The sequence below is a fragment of the Perna viridis genome, chromosome 3, assembly GCF_037379345.1.
Source record: "Perna viridis isolate PV_CMFRI_1.1 ecotype Kerala chromosome 3, ASM3737934v1, whole genome shotgun sequence".
Lineage (NCBI taxonomy): Eukaryota > Metazoa > Mollusca > Bivalvia > Mytilida > Mytilidae > Perna > Perna viridis.
The window spans coordinates 59,586,767-59,610,784 of NC_142447.1; the positions used below are offsets into that span (position 1 = coordinate 59,586,767).

Here is a 24,018-nt window from a genome sequence, read left to right on the forward strand (position 1 = left end):
CTTTAAGCTCTGTACAATTAAGACACCCTAACAATATGTATGATAAGGATATAATGAATCTTACATGATAGACCAAAACCATCCCATTTTTATACTTCAAATTGTGGCCTTATTATGTTATAATGTTGTCTTTGTTTGCATTCCTTATGTTCCTTTCTTTGGTAACTTTAGTTGAATTTTGTGATATTGTTGCTTGCTGCTTTAGCAGCTTACTATTTAAAATGAGGTCACTGGCCCCTACTGTTCTGCAAATATGGAGCAAAAAAGGGTAAAATAAGTGTTTATTCAACACTGATGTTAAAGATATACTTCTCATTCAATTTTGATGATTCTTTTTGTCTAATTTGTGTCTTATAAAATTATTTTTTAAGAATATTTTAATAGATTTTAATTATCATTTAGCATTGTCAGTCTATTAGTGGGGGCCAAGATTGGGCCACAGCCTAAAAAAATACTTTTTATATTTTTTGTCTGATTTTGAAATCCTCATGAAAATCCCTGCTACAAGTTTCAGTCAGATTACAGGTATCTCTTATGGTTTTGGGGTTATAAGGGGCTGAAGAGGAACACACCCTAAAAATTTAACTTTTGCATTTTTGGTGTGAATTTTGATTTTTTTTAATTGGATTCCCTAAGAACATCCCTGCTTTTTCAAGAGCTTTAAGAAGTATGCTTAGCATATTCACTCTTTCGTAACCATTTTTTGGAGATAATGGGGTGCAAAGTGATCCATGAAAGCATCCTGAAGAAGAACTTGGTACTTAAGGGAATTTCAAAATAGAGAGCATGAGTTGATGTGTCCATAATGAACTGTAAGAGCCTATGTTTAAGTGTGTCAAAACCTAATTTTGAGTCCACACTTGCCCTAAGTGAACAGAGTTCAACTGGCTGTGGTTGTATCATGTGGCATCTTTAATTTTGATTGATAAAGTCTGATCACTCAGAAATGTAAAATTTGAGAAACATAAAAAAAACAAGAGACTCCCAGGAGCCTGAATTGCTCACCTGGTTAAATGTTTGCCTTTCAAGGGCAAAAAATCTAACAAAGAGTTGTCTGACAATTCTGACTCCATGAAGACTTTGGTAGAACTTATCATAAGGATCATTTCATCACCTGAAAGTTTCATTCTATCTATTTTATTTTTCAAGATATTGGCTGAAAACTGCTAAAACATTATCTTTTGCCTCTCTTACACGGAGTTGTCTGACAACTTTGATGCTTGGGACACTTTTGTAGGCCTTATAATAAGAATCGTTTCAGCAATTGAAAGTCTCGTTCTATCTATCATAATTTTCAAGATATTAGCTGAAACCTGTAAAAAAAAAAAATAAAATAAAATAAATAAAAACCTGTCATTTTTCTCCTCTTAAGGGAAATAACTCTTACATGGCATTGTCTGACAACATTGATCCCGTACAGACTTTTGTAGGCCTTATCATAAGGATCATTTCTGCAATTGAAAGATATTAGCTAAACCTAAAGGTTTTGGAGATACTACAGTCTGACCCCTATTTTTAGTAACGATGGCCATGTTTTTCAACCAATCAAAAATCCAAACCATCATTTTGTGCAAGATACTCTAAAAAACAAGAATACCAACTTTCATTGAATTCTGTAAAGTAGTTTCTGAGGAGAAGATTTTTTTAAAGTAATAACATCAAAAAACAGCCAAGAAACTTTCAAAAAGGGCAATAAATCCAACATGGGTCAACAGATTTTCACCAAAATTTGACCACAGATAGATCTCATCATGCTGAATACTTAAACCAAGTCAAAATTTGGCTAAACCTAACAGTTGAGATATATGCAAAAAACTATGTCTGACTCTTATGTTTTATTTTTAGTAACCACAGCCATGTTTTTTAACCAATAAAAAATCCAAAGGGTTATTTTGTTAGGGATACCAACTTCCTTTGAATTCTGAAAAGTAGTTTCTGAGGAGAAGATTTGTAATGTAATAACATCAAAAACAGCAAAAAAACGTCCAAAAAGGGCAATAACTCCAACATAGGTCAACAGATTTTCACCAAAATTTGACCACAGATAGATCTCATCATGCTGAATACTTTAATCCCACGTCAGAATTTAGCTAGACCTAATGCTTTTGGAGATATATGCAAAAATCTGATGTCTGACCACTATGTTCTATTTTTAGGTATGTGTTTCAACCGATCCCAACAGTCATTTTGTTAAGGATACCCTAAAAACAAAGTACCAACTTTCATTGAATTCTGTACAGTAGTTTCTGAGAAGAAGATTTTTGAAAGTAATAACATCAAAAACAGCAAAAAAAAACTTCTGAAGAGGGCAATAACTCCAACATGGGTCAACAGATTTTCACCAAAATTTGACCACAGATAGATCTCATCATGCTGAATACTTTTCCTCTGTCAAAAGGTGGCTAAACCTAAAAGTTTTTAAGATATATGCAAAAATCTGCTGTCTGACCCCTATGTTCTATTTTTAGTAATGGCGGCCATGTTTTTCAACCAATCAAAACCCCAAATGGTCATTTTGTGAAGGATACTTTAAGGAACAATCATTATAAATTTTATGCAAATCTATTCAGTAGTTTTAGAGGAAAAGTTGTTTGAGGAAATTGTTAACGACAACAATGACAGATGCCAAGTGATGGCAATAGCTCACATGGCTTATGGCCAGGTGAGCTAAAAAAAAAAAAAGGAACAAAGTTTACAAATAAACATTCATCTAGGTATCATGGATATTGCTGGAAAAGTTTTTTTTCTTAAGTTTTTTTTTCATAAAATCATATTAGTAACTTACTACAAAAGTGTATGAATATTGTTTACATGCTATCAGTAAGCAGAATTTATTCAAGTAAATTTTGTGAAGAATTTCAATGATCATCGTAGCATTAGCATAATGATTTTGGAAGCCTTATTTTCCAAGCTTCACAATGGTATGCAACTTTAAGATGTTATTTGTTCAGGGAATTCACAATTCCTTTTTAATTATGTAAAGTAACAGAAACGTTAGAAGTGGTTAGTGAGACCGTAGAAGCAGTACTTGGGTTGGATTGAAATTATCTCCATTTAAGGAATACTCACCTCAGAAGTTACTCTGTTTAACAAAGCCATTGGCTGCAATAATAGGAACAAAAAAACGAATCTCAATAGAGCAGACTGAATCAATAATAATATGGCTTTTCAAATTTGTTTAGTGTCATATCAGTCTGTCTTATTAAAGAATTATACAAAAATATTTTTTTTTTTTTTTTACACGGTTTAGAAACATGTGATATTGTAAATTCAACTTCATGATGTTAAAAAAGAAACATTTCAATTGAGAGTTAAAATGTAATCTAATAACACAGAATTTACTCACCAAGTTAAGAGCTGATGCCTGAGAAAATATAAAAAAAAACATACACTTAATCTTTTTAATACATACATGTACAATTGTTCATAACTTAAGTTTATATCATCTTAGCCTACCTCAGTAGTATGGTACTGTTAATTTAAGTCCTATGGGTATTTGTACTTAAACATGCAGCATTATTATTGCTTAAGGTACACAGGCAAAAATGAGTCACTAACTATAAGTTAACTGTAACTTAACATTTGAACAATTTAACGTTAAGAATTAACACTATCAAACATTAAGCTGTTAAGTTAACTAAACGTTAATTCCTCATGCTAATTTAGCATGAAGAAAATGGAAACCCCTTCCAGGGTAAAAAATATATAGTGTAATATCCTGTATGCTGAGATTCTGAAAGTAAAATGAAAATAAAAAATATTTTTTGCCATTTTGATCCAAATTGGATCAGTTTAGCTGAATTTAACATTAATTTAACAGAAAATTTTAACACTAAATTAACGTTTACTTAAACATTATTTTAACATAGAGTTATTAACGTTAACTCAGCATTCACAAATAAATGTCACATTATCAGGATATAATTCAACACTGCATTATAATCAAGTGTCAGTTCATCACCTTAATCAATATGGTCAAGTCATTTTTCATATTGAACAATGCAGTTATGCAGTTAATTGATATACATGTATTAATCTGTCAAATTTCTGTGATAAGGGGGCCATAATTCAGTTAACACATGTACAAAATATGTATAAACAGATGAGAAGAATAGTTTTATAATGACAAAATTATCAACAGACATTAAACATAACTTAATTCCAGGAAATTTGTTATTCTGAGTTCAACTTACATATGTACATGAATATCATATAGTATGGAAGCAAGTTAGTATTGCGAAAAATATACTACCCCCATGTGACAATTAAAGAAAACATTAATGATGAGAAGCTTGTTTGAACTTTCTGAGTTCAATTAAATTTGAGCTTTATTCTAGAATAAGGCAGCTTGGATCAATTGTGTTCTTGTTAATATGCTATGTTTTTAACAATGAATCGATCAGAGTATCGAATTGTCTTGTTCAATTTTAATCCATTTTGAATTCAGTGTTAGGGAAATTCTTGGTCCACCACTTCAGCCTAACAAATAATATCTTCAGCTCTGAATCCCCAAAGTGGACTTGATTTGCCCCCCCTTTTTTTGTTGGAAAATTTGGTTAATTTCATGCAAACTATGGACCAAAATGAACAAATCATAGCCTGGTTTCCCTTCATTACCTGGATCCTCCCTGGATATAGCTGTGAACATGTAACCATTGAGGTCATTTGTTTTGTTATTTTTTTATATTTACTAATTGCAAGGATTTTTATATTAAGACTATACCAGTATTCAGTATTTAACTCCTTGCAACACCATATCACAAGCTATTAAATAAAACATTAGTAGCTACATTTTAAATTTTAACATTAACAATCAGAGCTTGATAACATTAACCTAACGTGAATTTTTAAGATTAATCTAATACTAATTTAACATTAACATGACTTATTTTTGCCTGTGTAGAGGCTATCAAACTAATGTGATAGAGATTTACTTACATTGTCATATGGGAATCTTCCTGTGGCAAGCTAAAAATAGTACAATATTCAATTAGTAATATGGACAGAAAAAACTATTTTAAGTGTAATGATTAACCACATTCATATCTGCTAAAAAATGTTTATCTTACATTTAACTAGATGTTTTAACTGTTTGTAATGCCTAATGTAAATGCCTTCAACTAGATGCTTTATTCATCACCAGAACTATTTTAACACTTAAGGTATATAAGGCATTTAACTAGATGATTAATGCCCAGAAATATTGTTTGTAATGCTTAAGGTAAAGATTTGGGTCACATAATATTATTAGTAACCTATAAGAAATGTGACTATATGACACAGTGCCCCTTCCAACCCAAACACTAAATAAGAAATATTTCAAATATCAAATTTCAGATTGTTCTCATGATCATTGTCTAAGTTCAGTTAACAAAAAAATTACAGGACATAAGTACATTGTAATTCAGAAAAAAAACACCCTGTAAACAGGAAAAAAGTGGACCATCAAAAGTCTGGGATATGATAGAGCAGAATACTAAATCAATCATTCCCATGATTACAATTGAATTGATAGATGTCAGCATGTTAAATTTGTGCCAAGTTAAGGCATAAGCTATAAATTCACTGAAATTTTATAAGTCCAAGGGTCATCACTTCCATAAAAATTATTCAAGCATAATCAAAGTCAAACTTAATCTGTAACTCTTCATAATAAGGCTACATACCAAAAACAAATGAATTTGGTAGGAGCAATACAAAAAAAAGTGTGGAAAACCAGGACGGATGGACAGACGCCCCGGCATTTCCGTGTCCTCTCCCGGTGCATAGCGGGTGACAATAATCTCCTGTAACTAAATAGGCATCAAAGGCAAAATCCTAAATAATAGAGCTTGATGCATACAACTCTGAAGTCAAAGTGTATTAAATATGTTTAGAAGTAATTTCTCAACACACAAGCAACTCATTACCATATGTCCCTCGCCACCGCAAAAGAAATTGAGGTGCAAAAGTCCCATAACTCCTGTTAAGTTTGTTAAATCAAAATGTGGGCACAACTTGATCAACTACAAATGGTAAATAACGATCCTACAAAATTTGAACAAAATCCATTCAGCAGTTTCCAAGGACTTACGTCCACAATTATGACTAGATGGAATGGAAGGAAACCAGTATTGCTATGTCCACTTTGGTGTAGCGGTGGGGGACAATAAAGATTAGGAGATCACAGATACCCATTCTTACAATAAAACCCTGACATTTAATACTATACCCATTATATAACTTGGTCTGTATCTTATTGTGCACAACATTGTGTTTAAATTTGAGAAAATTTTGTTTCTATTTTTAAATATATTGATGCTATACTTCTAAATTTAGATCCATACATAAACCATTCCTTTCCATAATTACTCTCACCCAATCATGGCAGAAGCACTGCAGATGAAGCAGACAAAAAGAAAATGCATTATCTACATAAGTAATATATAAATTAAGGACTTTCACTCAGTCAATATGTAATACATGGACTTTGTCCTCAGTCAATAAAACAGATCAGGTTCATAAAAAAACATATTGATTTTAAAAGTAAAAGTCCATAATTGATAAGTATGTACCCCTGACCTATCTAATGATAACATAAGGATCACTATACGAACTTGACCTGTCTAGTGATAAATAAAAATCACTATATGACCTTGACCAGTCTAGTGATAACAAAAGAATCACTATTAACCCATGACCTGTATAGTGATAACAAAAGAATCACTATATGCCTCCGACCTATCTAAAGATAACATAAGGATCACTATATGACACCACTGATCTATGGATCACTATATGACCCTGACCTGTCTAGTGATAACATACTGATCACTATACGACCCTGATCTATTTTGTGATAACATAAGGATCACTACATGGCCCTGATCTATCTAGAGATAAAATAAGGATTACTATATGACCCTGACCTATCTAGTGATAACATTAGGATCACTATATGACCCTAACCTATCTAGAGATAACAAAAGAATCATTAAATGACCCTAATCTTTATAGTGATAACAAAAGAATCACTATATACCCCTGACCTATCTAGTAATAACATAAGGATCACTATACGACCCTGACCTATTTTGTGATACCATAACGATCACTATATGGCCCTGACCTATCTAGTGATAAAACAAGAATCACTTTATAACCCTGACCTATCTACTGATAAAACAAGAATCACTTTATAACCCTGACCTATCTAGTGATAACATAAGAAACACTTTATTGCCTTGACCTAACTAGTGATAACATAAGGATCACTATATGACCCTGACCTATCTAGTACAAATTCTTAGTCCATCTTACCTCAAACAGTGTAATACCAAAGCTCCAGATTTCAGCAGGGCTACTGTACACCTCACCTCTCATCCTTTCTGGCTATAGAAATAACATATTAATGTTACAGGACATTCTTTGTTTTATACCCACATTATAATATCCACTATGAGGGTGTTTTACTGTGTATGTGTATGTATACTGTGTATGACAAATGCTTATATAGTTGGTATAATACTATGTTTGTTCCAAGTCCATTCAAACAGTTTAGCACAATTGCCTACGCCTTTCTTCAATATCTCTGAATTTGTATAAAATATATCTGATTTTCACTTAATATGAGGTAGCTTGAAACCAAAGGTATAATGTTTTCAATTAGAAAATTCAGTATTCCATGAAAAAATGCTCTGCAAATACTTTTCAAGACAGGATAATTCTAATATCTAACATTTATATACAAGGCAACTTTACGAATCCAAGATTCACACTAAAAACAAAGCTTTTTACAATGTGGGTACTGAACTCTACAAGTATTTAAGACTTTACTTACAGCCATATAAGCATTGGTTCCAATGTATGTCTTTGCTATAGACTTTACCAACTGGAAAGTTAATATTTTTGTTGATAATACAAAATGTTATAAAAAGAAAAAAAGGTTATGAAATGTATATAGATATCAAAAATTGATGACAGAATATTGAAATGGTGTTGGATATTATATGAACATTATACATGTATGCAAAAATCCCATGTCAAAGACGGGGAAAAATATTGCCAAGTTCTCATAGTAAATGGATTATTTGACAGAAATTCTCTGGAGTTATTTGGGTTTCTCCTGGGTTTTATTGAGTTAGCTCCCTTACCTGTGTACTGACACCAAAATCACAGAGTTTAACATGGCCTTGAGTATTGACAAGAACATTTGATGGCTTGATGTCTGAAGAAAACAAAGGGTAATGTATCAACTGAATCTTCTGAAGGAGAAGGGGTGATAAAGATTCTCATTTGCCTAAAATACAACTGAAAATTAATAAAAAAATGTTGAAATTTTGAGACTTGAATCCATCACAAATGAGAAAACATAATGACTTCTGGTAATTCCTGCATCAAAAGGACAGAAAAATTGCTTAAAGTTTAAAATTATAATATTCTATCAAATTTTCTACTTCCACTTTCTGGGTATACTTTGGGCAATGAAACAGTGTCCACACCCAAGAAACAACTTCATATTTAGTGAATACATTCATTATTATATAGTTTATCATATGTGAAATATAAAGTTGTCCTTTGGAGTGGACATAGTTTTCAGGATGTAAATATGTCAAAAAACAACAAAGTTTACAATTCTCAGCAGTTGATGTCCTTACAATGAACTAATGCCACAAAATACAATTTTCCACTCTTTATATTTTACTATGTTATGAACAACTATCATAACAAAGCTAATATATTTAGGCAATATTCATAGCCTAATGCCCCATCACCTTTAATTGCAAAAGTAACATGCTTTCTGATTGGTTAAAAAAATTATTCATCATCTCATTGACCACATTTTGTAATGTGAAAGTGACTTCATAACCCTTTTTTAATGATTTATTCATTAAATTTTGACACTAAAATTAAATTATAAGGAATGTCTGTTATATTTTTTCTGTCTATTATAGCCCTGTGTGGGTCCAGGTGTCAAAAGAAAAGGCCTGCAGCAGCTTTAAGCTTGTCATATAAGGCGACTAAATAGTGCTCAGAACCCTGGCCTGGGGCTAGGGCGCTCTGTCCACAGAGCAACTGGGTTGTGTGCTCCTGATGGTGTAATGGGGTACCCCTAGCATGCTACACGCTAGGGTAGTCTGACCATAAAATGGAAAACCTGACTGCAAACCATAGTGGTGCAACGTGTTGGGAAAGATGCCACGTTCCTTGCACGCTAAAGAACCCTTCTGTAGTATTTGATAGGAGTAGGAACTATAGGGCTCTGCCACAGGAGGCTAAATTGCCCAACCGTACCCACCTCTCCCTATTTCCAGTGACAACAAAATTTGTCAATCCTATAATCCTTGTGTCCCATCCCATTTTCCATTTCATCATCATTTCATGTCCATTTTATCATCCATTTCATATTCATCACCTGGATATAACTGAAATATTGCTGCTTGGGAATAAAACACCAACAATCAATCAATCAATCTGTCTATCATAACCTCAATGCCTGTTATGCACACTTAAAAATAACCTGCAAAGCACCACACATTTGAGATTATTTTTTCATAGACAGAAAAATGTTATTCCTTAATTATCATTCTGGTCACAAACTGAGGTCTTTGATCACTAAAACACTACATTATTAATATAATACAAAGTAACTTTTCAACAAATGTGTAGTATTCAAACATTTTAAACATATCAAAAGTATGGAATGTTACCTCTATGTAAGATTTTTAAAGCCGACATATAACAAAGTCCTTCTGCCATAGCTACAGCCATCCTCCCTAATATATGTTCTGGAATCTGGCCATATTTATCTAAAGATCCCCCTAAATCAAAAATGGTAATAATTATGTGATACTTGAAGACACTGTAATTCAGCTATCTCATGTACATATATTGAGTAAATGAAATCTGTAAGTTATCATAATATTATTATTGGTATATAGATAGTGGTGTTTTAAAAAATTTTCCTGTAATAAATTTTGATAATTCACACTATGCAATAAATTGGGAAATTTCACTCTCAGCCTTCCTCTCACCAAAATTTCACAGCAGAAATATCAATATGCTGATTTATGAATTTAAAATTCATGTCGAAAACAATCATAAATTATGAAGAAAATCTATATAATAAATGTAATAATCAATTGGTTCTTGTGAATAACTGAAATAAAATCATTTGTTCCAAGAATGCTTGAAGATTGAACTTGCGAATAGAACAAGTTCTGACCACTTGTAAAATCAGGGCATCATATAATTTTGATTATTCACTCTTTCAAATTAATTTCCTATTACATTGTGTTCTTATAATTCCATATATAAATATTTCTTTGAGTTATTGATATTAGTTATTTGAAACATGTTGTATTTACATTGTACTGATAAATATAACACTGCAATAATTACTTCATCAAACATTGAGTGGTTTAAAATTTTCAGGTAATACGTCAAATATGGTGAGCATAGATAGAAAGGTTTTACAAAAAAATGGTGAAATCAGAAGTAATTATTCAATAATAAAAAAGGAAATTTCAGGAAAAAAAAAGGAATTCCCATTCATAAAATTATATCTTTTTTGTAAATTATTTAACACATACCATCCATATATTCTGTTAATATTGATATTCGATTTTCTACAAAGAAAGCTTTATAAAAGCCAATTATCACAGGAGAATTACACTGAAATAGATAAAAGTTAAATTAAAGGGAGACATTGCACTAACCATTGACTTTGCATGTTAAACAAGAGGTTCTGGAAGAGACTAAATCGCTCACCTTGCAAACTGTGCCCTATTAACTAAATAAGTACAGGTATCATGCATTGTTACCATGTTTGACAAAAAATTACTGAAAAAGAGCACATATTGATGAATGCTGTAAAAAAATAAATGTGGGCAGGGGTTCCCCTATGTCCTGTTATTCCACCTGGTTCAAGGGTCATTAGCCCAGAATACATAAGCTGAAAAAGAACATAAAATGAAGTTGAATCATGGCTATACAATATTTTCATCATCACCATTCAACTCGAAAACCATGTTTACTATATAAACCAAATATTGTTGAAATCAAAGCAAGTATAAAAATTAGCAGGAAATTAGAAGTCAAGAACAAACTTTTGTCATCACCATTCAAACACAATATTTCCTGAAAAAACTCAAAAGTAATTGGAATCCAAACAAATGGTGAAAATGGTCACAAAATGTGAAAAAAAAAAGATTTAACTCCTGCCAGTCAATTAAGAATATTATGTTTATCTTAAAAGTAGCTTTCACTTTCATTATTCTGCTATAGAGGAGGAAAAAATAGCAAATAAAAAAACATTTTGAGCCTGTTCTATTTTTAGCAATGACGGCCATGTTTTTTGACAGATGAAAAATTTCAAAAAATGAGTTTGTGCATGATACGATAAAAACTAATAAGCCAACTTTCAATAAATTTTGTCTCATTGTTTCAGTCAAGACGATTTTAAAAGATGTACATAAGAAAAACGGCCAAAAAATATATTTTAGGGGCCACAACTCCTACATTGGGCGGCAAATCATTTTGATAATTTCTGCAACAGTCTATCTTTTGATGGTCAACATTGTTAGCCTCCATTAAAATTTTGCTAAATTCAACGGTTTTTTGAGTCATTTGCACAAAACTGTATTTGAACTACTAGTTCCATTTTTAGTAACAGCGGCCATATTTTTCACAGATCGAAAATCCAAACACTCATTTTGAGCATGATACTCTAAGAAAGAATCATACTTACTTTTATTGAATTCTGCACAGCAGTTATTGAGAAGAAGATTTTATAATTAAAAAACAGCAAAAAATGTCCTAAAAAGGCAATAACTCCAACATAGGTCAACAAATTTTAACCAAAAATTGCCCTCAGATAGAACTCATCATGCTGAAAACTTAAAGCCATGTCAGAATTTAGTTAATTCAGAGGGTTTTGGAGACATATGAGAAAAACTTCTGTCTGATGGTACTCTGACCCCTATGTTCTATTTTTAGTATTGACAGCCACATTTTCTCATAGATCAAAAATTTAAATGGTCATTTTGTGCAGGATACCTTAAGAAACAACCATGCTAAGTTTCATCCAAATCCATGCAGTAGTTTCAGAGGAGAAGATGTTTGAAAAGTTGTTAACAATGACAACAGAAGCCAAATGATGGCAATATCCAACATGGCCTACTGCCAGGTGAGCTGAAAATAATTTTCAAAGTTACAGTTACTTTCCAGAAGAAATGGTATCTTAAGATGCATACCGTTGCGAAACTTGGAAAATACGATTTTTACAATCATTATGCTAATGGTACGATGATCAGAGAAATTTTTCACAAAATTTTCTTGAATAAATAATACCTAAAATTCATATTTTAACTTTTCTGGAGGCAAATTACCTACACATGTAAACAATATTCATACACTTTTGTATTAAATTACAAATATGGTTTTTAAGTACACATTCCCAGTTTTATTTTGACTACTTTTGATCAGCATACACACAAATTTTGCACTTGCAATGCATAGCATACACTAGGTTCAGTATGTTTCTGGTACGACATAGGGGGGTGGCCATTTGACCTGGAAGTGGTAAGTGATACCTTAACTACTTTTAGTTAATATAAAGCTACTGTGAGGGTACTATTGTTTGTGGGGTACCAATTTTCATGGTTTTTGGGGTTAGAACAAACCACGAAATTTAGTTTCCAATGAAATGGAGATTTCCTTCGATGTGTATACTGAAAACCTCAAAACTTCAAATTCAAAAATCCACAAACTTGTGTTTCTTTGCTGATCCAAGAATTACAGTACATTATATAACATTCTGTATTGGTTTAAAAGGAGAGAAAAAAACTTAAAATAAAGAGAAAAAGAATGAATTGTAACATTGAATTAAAAGTACATCACAATTTGCCTTTGTTATCAAATTTTGGAAGTCAACATGTAGAGAATTCAATAACTGAACCTGTTATGACTGACTTTGAAGACTTGTTCATCTATACAAAATACCTTCTGTTCAGGATCAGGACAACCCCCACCCCCCCACCCCGGACAAGAGTCCCTTGGGGGCTTAAGTCCTAGACCCCTATAAATAGTTTTGGTACCTACTTTATTCAGAATGTCTAATTCAGAAAGGATACTGCCCTGTTCTTCTACAGAAACATCTAACTGCATCCTCTATTGATAAAGAAAATATTACAATATCTTCTCATTGTCAATAACAGATAAGGTGATTAGAAAGTAGTGCTACACAGCAATGTGAGAATCTCCACATTTAAACATTATCTTAAATCAAGGTAAGATACCAAATAAATTAATCCTGATTTTAAAAAAATATTTATCTAACAGTTCAAAAAGTTTTCATAAAATGACAAAGGTTTTTGCTAAGATGTAATAGCTGATTGATGACCTTCGGTTCCCTCATATTTGTTAATATTTCATCATTTCATGCAATTTAGTAAGTTTATTACAGAGGCAAATTAAATCTTTCCATTAAGTATCAGTTCTATCCTGTGTTGTATTGTAGTGAGTGCGGTGTAGACCCCTAATCATTAAGTGTTAGTTCTATCATGTTTTGTATTGTAGTGAGTGCTGTGTAAAGGCCCCAACCCATCAAGTTTTAGTTCTATCCTGTATTGTAGTGAGTGCTAAGTAAAGGCCCCAACCCATCAAGTTTTAGTTCTATCCTGTGTTGTAGTGAGTGCTGTGCCCCTACCTTAACAGCCATTATAGTCTGTGTAGGTTTATGTAGAGCTCTGAAATGAAAACAGAGTTTATTACTACAAAGCTTTACAAGGCAAAGAAAATCTATAGCTTTAGTTTATATTAAATTTCTTTATATTCATAATTTGTATTTCTAACCATACACATGTACATGTCAAATAAACCTCTAAAAACATACATTTTGTACACAGGTAGATAAAAGTTTAGGCTGATTATATAGTAAAAACTGAAATCATTGGGAGCCCCCATCACCCCTTTACAACATCTATAGACACATACAACATTGCGTTTCTCTATCATATAGACTACTTACCTATAGACACACCCAACATTCCCTTTCCCTATCATATTGAGAACTTGTAGATGATCCTCAGCAATATCTTGTGTTGCTAGTAACTGTCTCAGATCACTGGATGTCCTGATAGGTTTGTGTCCCACTTGACTGACGATATCTGGTTGATGTCCTGCAGGGTTGAATGTATGCCTGCCTGGCTGATAGCCCATTTCTGTTGGGTGCATTGTCTGACCATGAGGATAGCCCATGTCTCCTGTGTAGGTGGTACAGCTTATGTCTTGTGATATAGAAGTCATTCCCGGTGGTTGTCCAGTGTCTGTGTATTCCATGGATTCTGCGCTATTTTGACTCTTGTTTTTTCTATAATTAAATTTATCCTTAATATAATATTTTATTAGAACTTAGTAAACAATAATATTCTTTCACAGACTTTTATTGTTAAAATAAATAGTTCCATATGAGTTCATTTTTATGAAAGAAAATAGAAATAAATTTGAAGGAAAATGGCAATGTGAAAATTTAAGAAGTAATTTATGCACATAAGAAACAGAAAATGTGGTTCATAGACAAAAGACTCCAGAAGCCTGAATTGCTCACCTGGTTAAATTTTTGCATTTCAAGGGCAATAACTAAAACAAGAAGTTGTCTGACAATTTTGACTCCATAAAGACTTTGGTAGGACTTATCATGAGGATCATTTCATCAATTGAAAGTTTCATTCTATCTATTATAGTTTTCAAGATATATGACTGAAAACTGCAAAAAGTGCCTTTCAAGGGCAATAACTCTTATATGGAGTCATCTGACAACTTTGATCCCTGGAGACTTTTGTAGGCCTTAATATAAGAATCATTCACCAATTGAAAGTTTCATTCTATCTATCATACTTTTCAAGATAAAGGCTGAAAACTGTAAACAAGAGGCTCACAGGAGTCTGAATTGCTCACCTGGTTGAATTTATTTTCATGGGCAGTAAATTTAAAAAAAGTTTCTATCATAGTTTTCAAGTTTTCAAAAAACCTGTCATTTTTCCTTTTTCAAGGGCAATAACACTAACAAAGAATCATCTGACAACTTTTATCTCTGAAGACTTTTGTAGTCCTAATAATATGGATCATTTCAGCTATCAAAAGAATTCGGCTAAATCTAACTGTTCTGGAGACCTTACAGGATACCGTAAGGAACATTCATACCATGTTTGGTTTCAATTGGTCGAGTAGTGTCAGAGAAGAAGATTTTTGAAAGAAATAACAAAAAATAGCAAATAATGTTGAAAAAGGGCAATAACTCCAACATGGTTCAACAGATTAAAATGAAAATTTGACCACAGATAGATCTCATCATGCTGAAGACTTTAACCCCCGTGTCAGAATTTAGCTAAACCTAACAGTTTTGGAGATATATGTGAAAAACTACTGTCTGATCCTCTGTTCTATTTTAAGTAACAGTGGCCATGTTTTAAACAGATAAAAAATCCCCACATCAGTTCCATGCAGGATACTCCAAGGAACATTCATATCAAGTTTGGTTCAAATTGGTCAAGTAGTTTCAGAGAAGAAGATTTTTGAAAGAAATAACAAACAAGAGGCTCCCAGGAGCCTGAATCACTCACCTAGTTGAATTTTGCCTTTCAAGGGCAATAAATTAAACAAGAAGTTGTCCAACAATTTTGACTCAAGAAAACTTTGATAGAACTTATCATAAGGATCAATTTAGTAAATGAAAGTCTAAAACTATCATAGTTTTCAAGACATTGGCTGAAAACAGTAAAAAAAAAAAAAAAATTGTCATTTTCCCCTGTCAAGGGCAATAACTCTTATCAAGGCATCTAACAAATTTTATGCCTGAAGACTTTTGTAGTTCTAAAAATAAGGATCATTTCAGCTATTGAAAGAATTTGGCTAAACCTAACAGTTGCAAAAAACTACTGTCTGACCCCTATGAACTATTTTTAGTAACAGTGGCCATGTTTTTCGACGGATCAAAAAACCCCACTTCAGTTCTATGCAGGATACCCCAAGAAACAATTATACCGAGTTTTGTTTCAATTGGTAAAATAGTGTCAGAGGAGAAGATTTTTGAAAGAAATAACATTAAAAATAGCAAAAATATGTCAAAAAAGGGCAATAACTCCAACATGGCTGAACAGATTAAAATGAAAATTTGACCACAGATACATCTTGTCATGCTGAACACTTGAACCCCACCAGAATTTGGCTAAACCTAACCATTATGGAGATATATGCGAAAAACAACTGTCTGACCCCTATGTTCTATTTTTAGTAATGGCAGCCATGTTTTTAGACGGATCATAAATCCCATCAGCAGTTCTATGCAGGATATCCCAAGGAACATTCATACCGAGTCTGGTTCCAACTGGTCAAGTAGTTTCAGAGGGGAAGAGTTATGAAAAATTATTAACAACAGACGACAATGGACGCCAAGTGATGGCAATAGCTCGCATGGCCTTCTGCCAGGTGAGCTAAATAATAGCAAAAAATGTTGAAAAAGGGCAATAACTCCAACAAGGCTCAACAGATTAAAATGAAAATTTGACCACAGATAGATCGCATCATGCTGAACACTTTTACCCAAGTCAGATTTTAGCTTAACCTAACGGTTTTGGAGATATATGTGAAAAACTACTGTCTGACCCTTATGTTCTATTTTTAGTAATGGTGGCCATGTTTTTCAACAGATCAAAAATCCCCACATCAGTTCTATGCACGATACCCCAAGGAACATTCATATCAAGTTTGGTTCAGATTAGTCATGTAGTGTCAGAGGAGATTTTTGAAAGAAATAACAAACAAGAGGCTCCAAGGAACCTGAATTGCTCACCAGTTAAAATTTGTCTTTCAAGGGTAATAAATTTAACAAGGAGATGTCCAACAATTTTGACTCAAGAAGACTTTGGTAGCACTTATCATAGGGATCATTTCAGCAACTGAAAGTTTCTATCTATTATAAGTTTCAAGATATTGGCTGTAAACTGTAAAAAAAAAAAAAAAAAAAAAATATCTTTCAAGGGCAATAACTCTTACAAGGAGTCACCTGACAACTTTGATCCCTGAAGACCTTTGAAGGCCTTATAATAAGGATCATTTCAGCAACTGAAAAAGTTTGGCTAAACTTTATGGGTTTGAGATATATGCAAAAAACTACTGTCTGACCTCTGTGTTCTATATTTAATAACAGTGGCCATGTTTTTCGACGAATCAAAAATCCCCATATCAGTTCTATGCAGGATATCACAAGGAACATTCATAACAAGTTTGGTTTCAATTGGTCAAGTAGTGTCAGAGGAGCAGATTTTGGAAAGAAATAACATTAAAAATAGCAAAAATCGTTGAAATAGGGCAATAACTCCAACATGGCTTAATGGATTAAAACCAATACTTGATCAGAGATAGACCTCATCATGCTGAACACTTTTACATTATGTCAGAATTAGCTAAACCTAAAGGTTTTGGAGATATATGTGAAAAACTACTGGACGCCAAGTGATAGCAAAAGCTCACATGGCCTTTGGCCAGGTGGCTAAAAATAGCAAAAAATGTTGAAAAAGGGCAATAACGCCATCATGGCTTAACGGATTAAAATGAAAATTAAACCACTGATAGATCTCATCATGCTGAACACCTTTAACCCGTCAGAATTTAGCTAAGCCTAACAATTTTGGAGATATATGTGAAAAACTACTGTCTGACCTCTATGTTCTATTTTTAGTAATGGCGGCCATGTTTTTTGATGAATCAAAAATCCCCACCTCAGTTCTATGCAGGATACCCCAAGGAACATTCATACCAAGTTTGGTTCTAATTAGTCAAGTAGTTTCAGAGGAGAAGAGTTTTGTATATTTGTTAACGACGACGGATGATGACTACAGACAACGATGGACACCAAGTGATGGCAATGGCTCACATGGCCTTCGACCAGGTGAGCTAAAAAAAAAAAATCATTTTTCACCTCTCAAGGGCAATAACCCTTACATGGAATCGTCTGACAATCCTGATTCCTAGAGACTTTTGTAGGCCTTATAATAAGGATATTTCAGCAATTGAAAGATATTGGCCAAACCTAACAGTTTTGGAGATATATGCAAAAAACTACTGTACGACCCCTATGTTCTATTTTTAGTAACGATGGCCATCTTTTTTAATCGATCAAAAATCCAAACATTCATTTTCATAAGGATACCCTAAAAAACTTTCATTGAATTCTGTAAAGTAGTTTTTGAGAAGAAGATTTTTGAAAGTAATAATATCAAAAACAGCAAAAAACATCCAAAATGGGCAATAACTCCAACATGGGTCAAAGACTTTCACAAAATTTGACCACAGATAGATCTCTTCATGCTGAATACTTTTACCCAGAATTTGGCTAAACCTAACAGTTTTGGTGATGTATGCAAAAATCTGCTGTCTGACCCCTATGCTCCATTTTTAGTAATGGTGGTCATGTTTTTTAACTGATCAAAAATCCAAACAGTCATTTTGTACTCTAAGGAACAGTCATTATAAGTTTCATGAAAATCTATTCAGTAGTTTCAGAGGAGAAGATGTTTAAAGAAATTGTTGAGAACGACGACGACAAACGCCTACGGCCAGGTGAGCTTATAAAAACTTACTACAATGTACATCTACATAATAGTAATTTCAAAAATGCATTTTTGCCAAATTTCTACACCACATACTTGTAAACATCAGAAACATTTAACACTGGTTTGGATGGCCTTGATATTGACTGTTTGTCTGTTTTGATCTGAAAGAAAAAACATTCAGTTAAGTTGCATTTTTTGTCTTAAAAAGTAATATTATGCAAAAATTTCTGACTTGAAAGTAAAACATTCATTTCATATATGTATCTCATGAGATAATTAATCATTGTGGCAAAAACTTGATCAATCTTTAGATATTCAAGGGTAGTACAGAGTGTAACTAAAGTGAATGAGTCATGTTTAATCATGAATAGGTATGGTATTTTGTTTACCTTTAATCCAAATTTATTTCTGTTTTGTGGGGTTTTGCCAACTGAAATGGTAAAAGTATACAATTAATATTGGTACTAATATAACAATAATGACACCATATCATCATAGAACAATGTAACAATATGAAACAGTAAAATGTTTCATCAATAAAACATAGAAACAATGATGACATAGTATCCTTAATAGAACATTATCATAATGATGACACAATATCAGTTATAAATATTATAGCAATAATGACACAGTATCATTAATAAACAATGAACCAGTAACAACACAGTATCATTAATTAACATTGTGACAATAATGATACAGTATCATTAATAAACAATAAACCAATAATGACACAGTATCATTAATAAACAATAAACCAATAATGACACAGTACCATTAATAAACAATAAACCAATAATGACACAGTACCATTAATAAACAATAAACCAATAATGACACAGTATCATTAATAAACAATAAACCAATAATGACACAGTACCATTAATAAACAATAAACCAATAATGATACAGTACCATTAATAAACAATAAACCAATAATGACACAGTACCATTAATAAACAATAAACCAATAATGATACAGTACCATTAATAAACAATAAACCAATAATGACACAGTACCATTAATAAACAATAAACCAATAATGATACAGTACCATTAATAGAACATTATTACAATGACACATTATCATTTATAATTATTCTGATGTGTGTCAAGAGTCTATTGGAATATTTGTAAATTGTTTCTTATTCTTTATGCTGATTATACAGCATTATTATAAGAGAGCGCAAATGATATGCAAGAGTTTGACATGGTTTGAAAGATACTATGAACGTTGGAAATTAAGCATGAACACGAGTAAAACAAAACTTGTGGTTTTCAGTAAAAAGAAAACAATATTAAATCATAAATTCAAACTTAATGGAAAAGATATTGATATTGTAGGCACTTATTCATACTTGTTATTTAGTTACAATGGAAGTTTTCACAAAAAAAAGAAAAGGTTGTGTGATCAAAGCTAAAAGGCCCTTTATGCTTTGTATGCAAGAATTTAAAATTTAAGCATACCAATTGATTTATAGCTTAAACTTTTTGAATCATTAATACCATGCCTAAGTATATGATCTATGGACAATTAATTAGGTCAATTTCCATTAAATATTAGTGTCAAATGTAGAATGGTAATGTTTTGGAACAACCTTCTGCTCAACAATACAAAACTATCATGTACCAAGTAATGTTAAAATTACATTCTTTAGAAGCAGACAAATTCAAGTGGATTTCCCATGTTAAATCGATTTTTTATGATACTGGATTAACGTTCATCTGGGATGACCAAATACCATTAGAAAAGAAAGTATTAAAGTCAATGCTTTGGGTACAATTGAAAGATAAATTTATATAACATTGGCAGTCTAGCATGTCTAACTCAAGTTGTGGCGACTTCAATTCAAAATCTAGGACTGCCTTTGGCCTAGAAAATTACCTGCCACATTTATAACAAGCAGATAGACTGTTTATTTCTAACTTCAGATGCTCAAATTTGAAGATCCCTATTGAAACCGGGAGATGGTCAGGAATCCCATGAGATGAACGACCATGCCAATAATGTAGAAATGGAACAGGCAATGAATTTCATTACCTGTCCATTTGTCAGAAAAGAGAAATTCTACAACTTGGACAAAAATAGAATAGTTGTTTGTTGTGTTTATCAAATAATGTGTTGTCTTGTCTTGTCTTATAAACAATGTAAAAATAATAACAGAGTATCATTATTACGACAATGTAACAATAATGACACAGTATCATTCTTGTAAGAAAGATTAATAAGTAACTTTTAACATGTTTCAAATTAAAGGGGTAGAAACATTTTTCTATCAATTATTCAAAGTTGAAAGATAACAACTTAAAACTTAAAAGTAACAATCCAATTAAAGACTTTTGCAGAATTCTTAAGCTTAAATTTATTTTCAAGTTTCTCTCATAGTTTTTGTTGAGATATATATTGAAATTTGCAACTTTGACTGAGGTCTAATAAAGCATTGGCGACTATGTGCTAGGATTTGATTAGCATAATCAATACAAATCTTGAAGTTGACACACACAGAATGTTTGTGACCTAATTCGGTAACAACCAGAGGTTTAAGAGGAAATTATTTAAAAAAAAAAAAAAAGTTAACATGTTTCACAGATAACAGTCAGTGACAGATGCAAAGTAATGACAACTGATGACATGGATTTTCTATCCAGGAGAGCTAGTAGATGGCCAAGGTCAGGGATACAATAAACTTTAAACTTTCTTCTTTAAAAGTTATATAATATAGTATACCTCTTGGAAAGATAATTAATGGAGGCAATAACCCTCTAGCAAAATCTTCTTCACTTAGAAGGTTAAAATACTGAAATAGATAAAAATCATTAGAATGTTAGGGTGAATTTAGGTTTTACCACTACTGAAGCATAAAAAATGAGGACTGTTAGAATTTTAGGATGAAGTGAGGTTTTACGACTAACGTTAAAAATAAGAACTGTCTTACAGGAGGCTTTGCAGAATAAGTTATGTCAGACAAGAAGCTGAAAATGGCTAAGTCCATAGCCATATCTTTGAATTACAAAACTTGTCAAAACCAACAATGCTAATAATATGGATGCCTCCATGGAGTGATGTGACACTCAATAAGGTTTCACATGTCAAAATGTTAGACATAACTTAGTTTGAAGGGTGGGGGTAAAAAGAAATTGTGAACTTTCTACTGTTTTTAGAATTATTCAGTGGCAATACTGAAACTGTTTTTAGTATACTCACTTCCAAATTGATAAATACCTTTAAAAGGAGGTTTGCCTCATTGAGGTTTTCCTTACACCTCAGTATAATTTATAAAGGAGGTTTGCCTCACTGAGGTTGTCCTTATATCACAGTATAAAATATAAAGGAGGTTTGCCTCATTGAGGTTTTCCTTACACCTCAGTATAATATATAAAGGAGGTTTGCCTCACTGAGGTTGTCTTTACACTGCAGTATAATATATAAAGGAGGTTTGCCTCATTGAGGTTGTCCTTACCTCACAGTATAAAATATAAAGGAGGTTTGCCTCATTGACATTGTCCTTACACCTCAGTATAAAATATCAAGGTTTGCCTCATTGAGTTGTCCTTATGTCACAGTATAAAATATAAAGGAGGTTTGCCTCATTGAGATTGTCTTTACATCACACTATAAAATATAAAGGAGGTTTGCCTCATTGAGGTTGTCCTTACATCACAGTATAAAATATAAAGGAAGTTTGCCTCATTGAGGTTGTCCTTACACCTTAGAATAAAATATAAAGGTTTGCCTCAAAGGTTGTCCTTACACTTCAGTATAAATTGAAAAGGAGGTTTGTCTCATTGAGGTTGTCCTTACACCTCAGTTTAAAATATTCTCATTGAGGTTGTCCTAACACCTCAGTATAGAATATGATGATGGTAGATTGTCCAATATTAACATTAACTTTCTTTCCAACTCACAGATTCAAACATTGATTTCATTTCTTCATCACTTCTAACAGTAATTCTGTCTCCATCTTCATCTTCATCTAAAAAGTATCAATATGGTCACTAGTCCTTGTTTTTAAAGAGTAGTCACTTAAATTGAAAACCAGAAGATTATTCTGCATTTTAATCTTTATTTTTCTTCAAATGAAAAAAAATTGTGATAACACTTGCCACTATTCAACTCAAAACTAAAACTGAGTTACTGTGGGCTACTACTAGCACTTGTGTATCTCATGATGTACATGTATCAGTCTTATTTCATTTTTCTTTCACATTCCCTGAATAATTATTTGTAGGGTTCTGGGCAATGAAAAATTGCTAGACAATAACAAGATGCAAAAACAAAGAATTTTCAGTATAAATGTATATTCAAGGATCTGTTGTTTCTTGTAGTTAAAAGAGCATGTAGAAAACCAATCTATAAATTATTTGAGCATGAGCAATGGTGGAAGGCTGGTCCAAGCACTTTAGTCACTGTGTAAATTACTATTTTACCTAAATTTCAAATTCCATGTCAGAACAAATACAGTATTAAGTAGTCAAATTTTGCTCAGAGGTTCAAAATAATTATATTAAAACTGCATTAAGCTTCCTAAAATCTGCAAAACATATTGAAACATGTTTTTATAATTTTGTACAAAACATTCTGTATTATATTGTGTAGATAATTTGTCCAGAAGCCACATCTTGAAAGTTCCCAGTTTGACAGATCAGTACAAAATGTAATTGGTAACAGATTATAATAAAGAGCTTCAAGGAGTACAGCATGATAGGACTGGATTCCGTCCCTGTAACTTTAAAATGTAAGAGATGTAAATCTGATGGAAAACACAGGTAGGGATTTCATTAGGAATCCAATATTTTTCTTTCAAAATTGGATCAAAAATAAAAAAAATTGTTTTTTGGAGGGTGTGGCTCCTTTGGCGCCTTATACATTTAACTTGAAAACCATAAGAGATATCTGAAATCTGATTGATGAAGGCAGGGAAGGACTTTCAACAGGAATCTATTTACATATTTTTTTTTTCAAAATCGGACAATTAAAAAGTTGATTTTTTTTGGGCACTGCCAAATTTCGTACTGGTAACCCATTTCACTCCAAAACAATTACACTGTACAAACAAGTCTACCTAGTGAAAAACATTTAAACCATTTTTTCAAGAATAATACATTGAGATCTGAATCATCAAAATTGGATTACAAGTTCACAATTTCTATCAACTCTAATGAAAATACCAATTTTCCCATTTTCGGCCTCTAATTTTAAAAAAGAGTGGGACAAAAATCTCCAAAATGCCATATCCCTAGGAACAAATGTGCTAAGATTTCAAAAAGATTTGATAAGTTTTACAAGTTATCATAAATAAAGGAAAGTTAATGGACACAGACAACAAAAACAATGACTATGACAACGCCAGGATGGTACCATTGAATGACAGAAAAAAATTAAGTACTGTAAATTTAGTATAGAATTGCCTCCGACTCATA

At 32.2% G+C, this 24,018-nt stretch overlaps 1 protein-coding gene across 1 annotated transcript in view; it reads right to left on the bottom strand.

Annotated features, from left to right (window-relative positions):
• LOC148623156 (dual specificity mitogen-activated protein kinase kinase 5-like) overlaps window positions 1–24,018 on the bottom strand; it is a 31,159-nt gene that overhangs the window by 4,569 nt on the left and 2,572 nt on the right. Inside the window, exons 3-17 of the mRNA XM_088573736.1 lie at window positions 22,504–22,571; window positions 21,326–21,395; window positions 18,983–19,023; window positions 18,687–18,754; window positions 14,009–14,350; window positions 13,688–13,727; window positions 13,081–13,149; window positions 10,572–10,653; window positions 9,690–9,800; window positions 8,133–8,206; window positions 7,820–7,870; window positions 7,300–7,371; window positions 4,939–4,968; window positions 3,347–3,364; window positions 3,070–3,102 (exon numbers count right to left, since the gene is read on the bottom strand). Coding sequence (XP_088429862.1) covers window positions 3,070–3,102; window positions 3,347–3,364; window positions 4,939–4,968; window positions 7,300–7,371; window positions 7,820–7,870; window positions 8,133–8,206; window positions 9,690–9,800; window positions 10,572–10,653; window positions 13,081–13,149; window positions 13,688–13,727; window positions 14,009–14,350; window positions 18,687–18,754; window positions 18,983–19,023; window positions 21,326–21,395; window positions 22,504–22,571 — 1,169 coding nt within the window. The remainder of the gene's footprint in view (window positions 1–3,069; window positions 3,103–3,346; window positions 3,365–4,938; window positions 4,969–7,299; window positions 7,372–7,819; window positions 7,871–8,132; window positions 8,207–9,689; window positions 9,801–10,571; window positions 10,654–13,080; window positions 13,150–13,687; window positions 13,728–14,008; window positions 14,351–18,686; window positions 18,755–18,982; window positions 19,024–21,325; window positions 21,396–22,503; window positions 22,572–24,018) is intronic.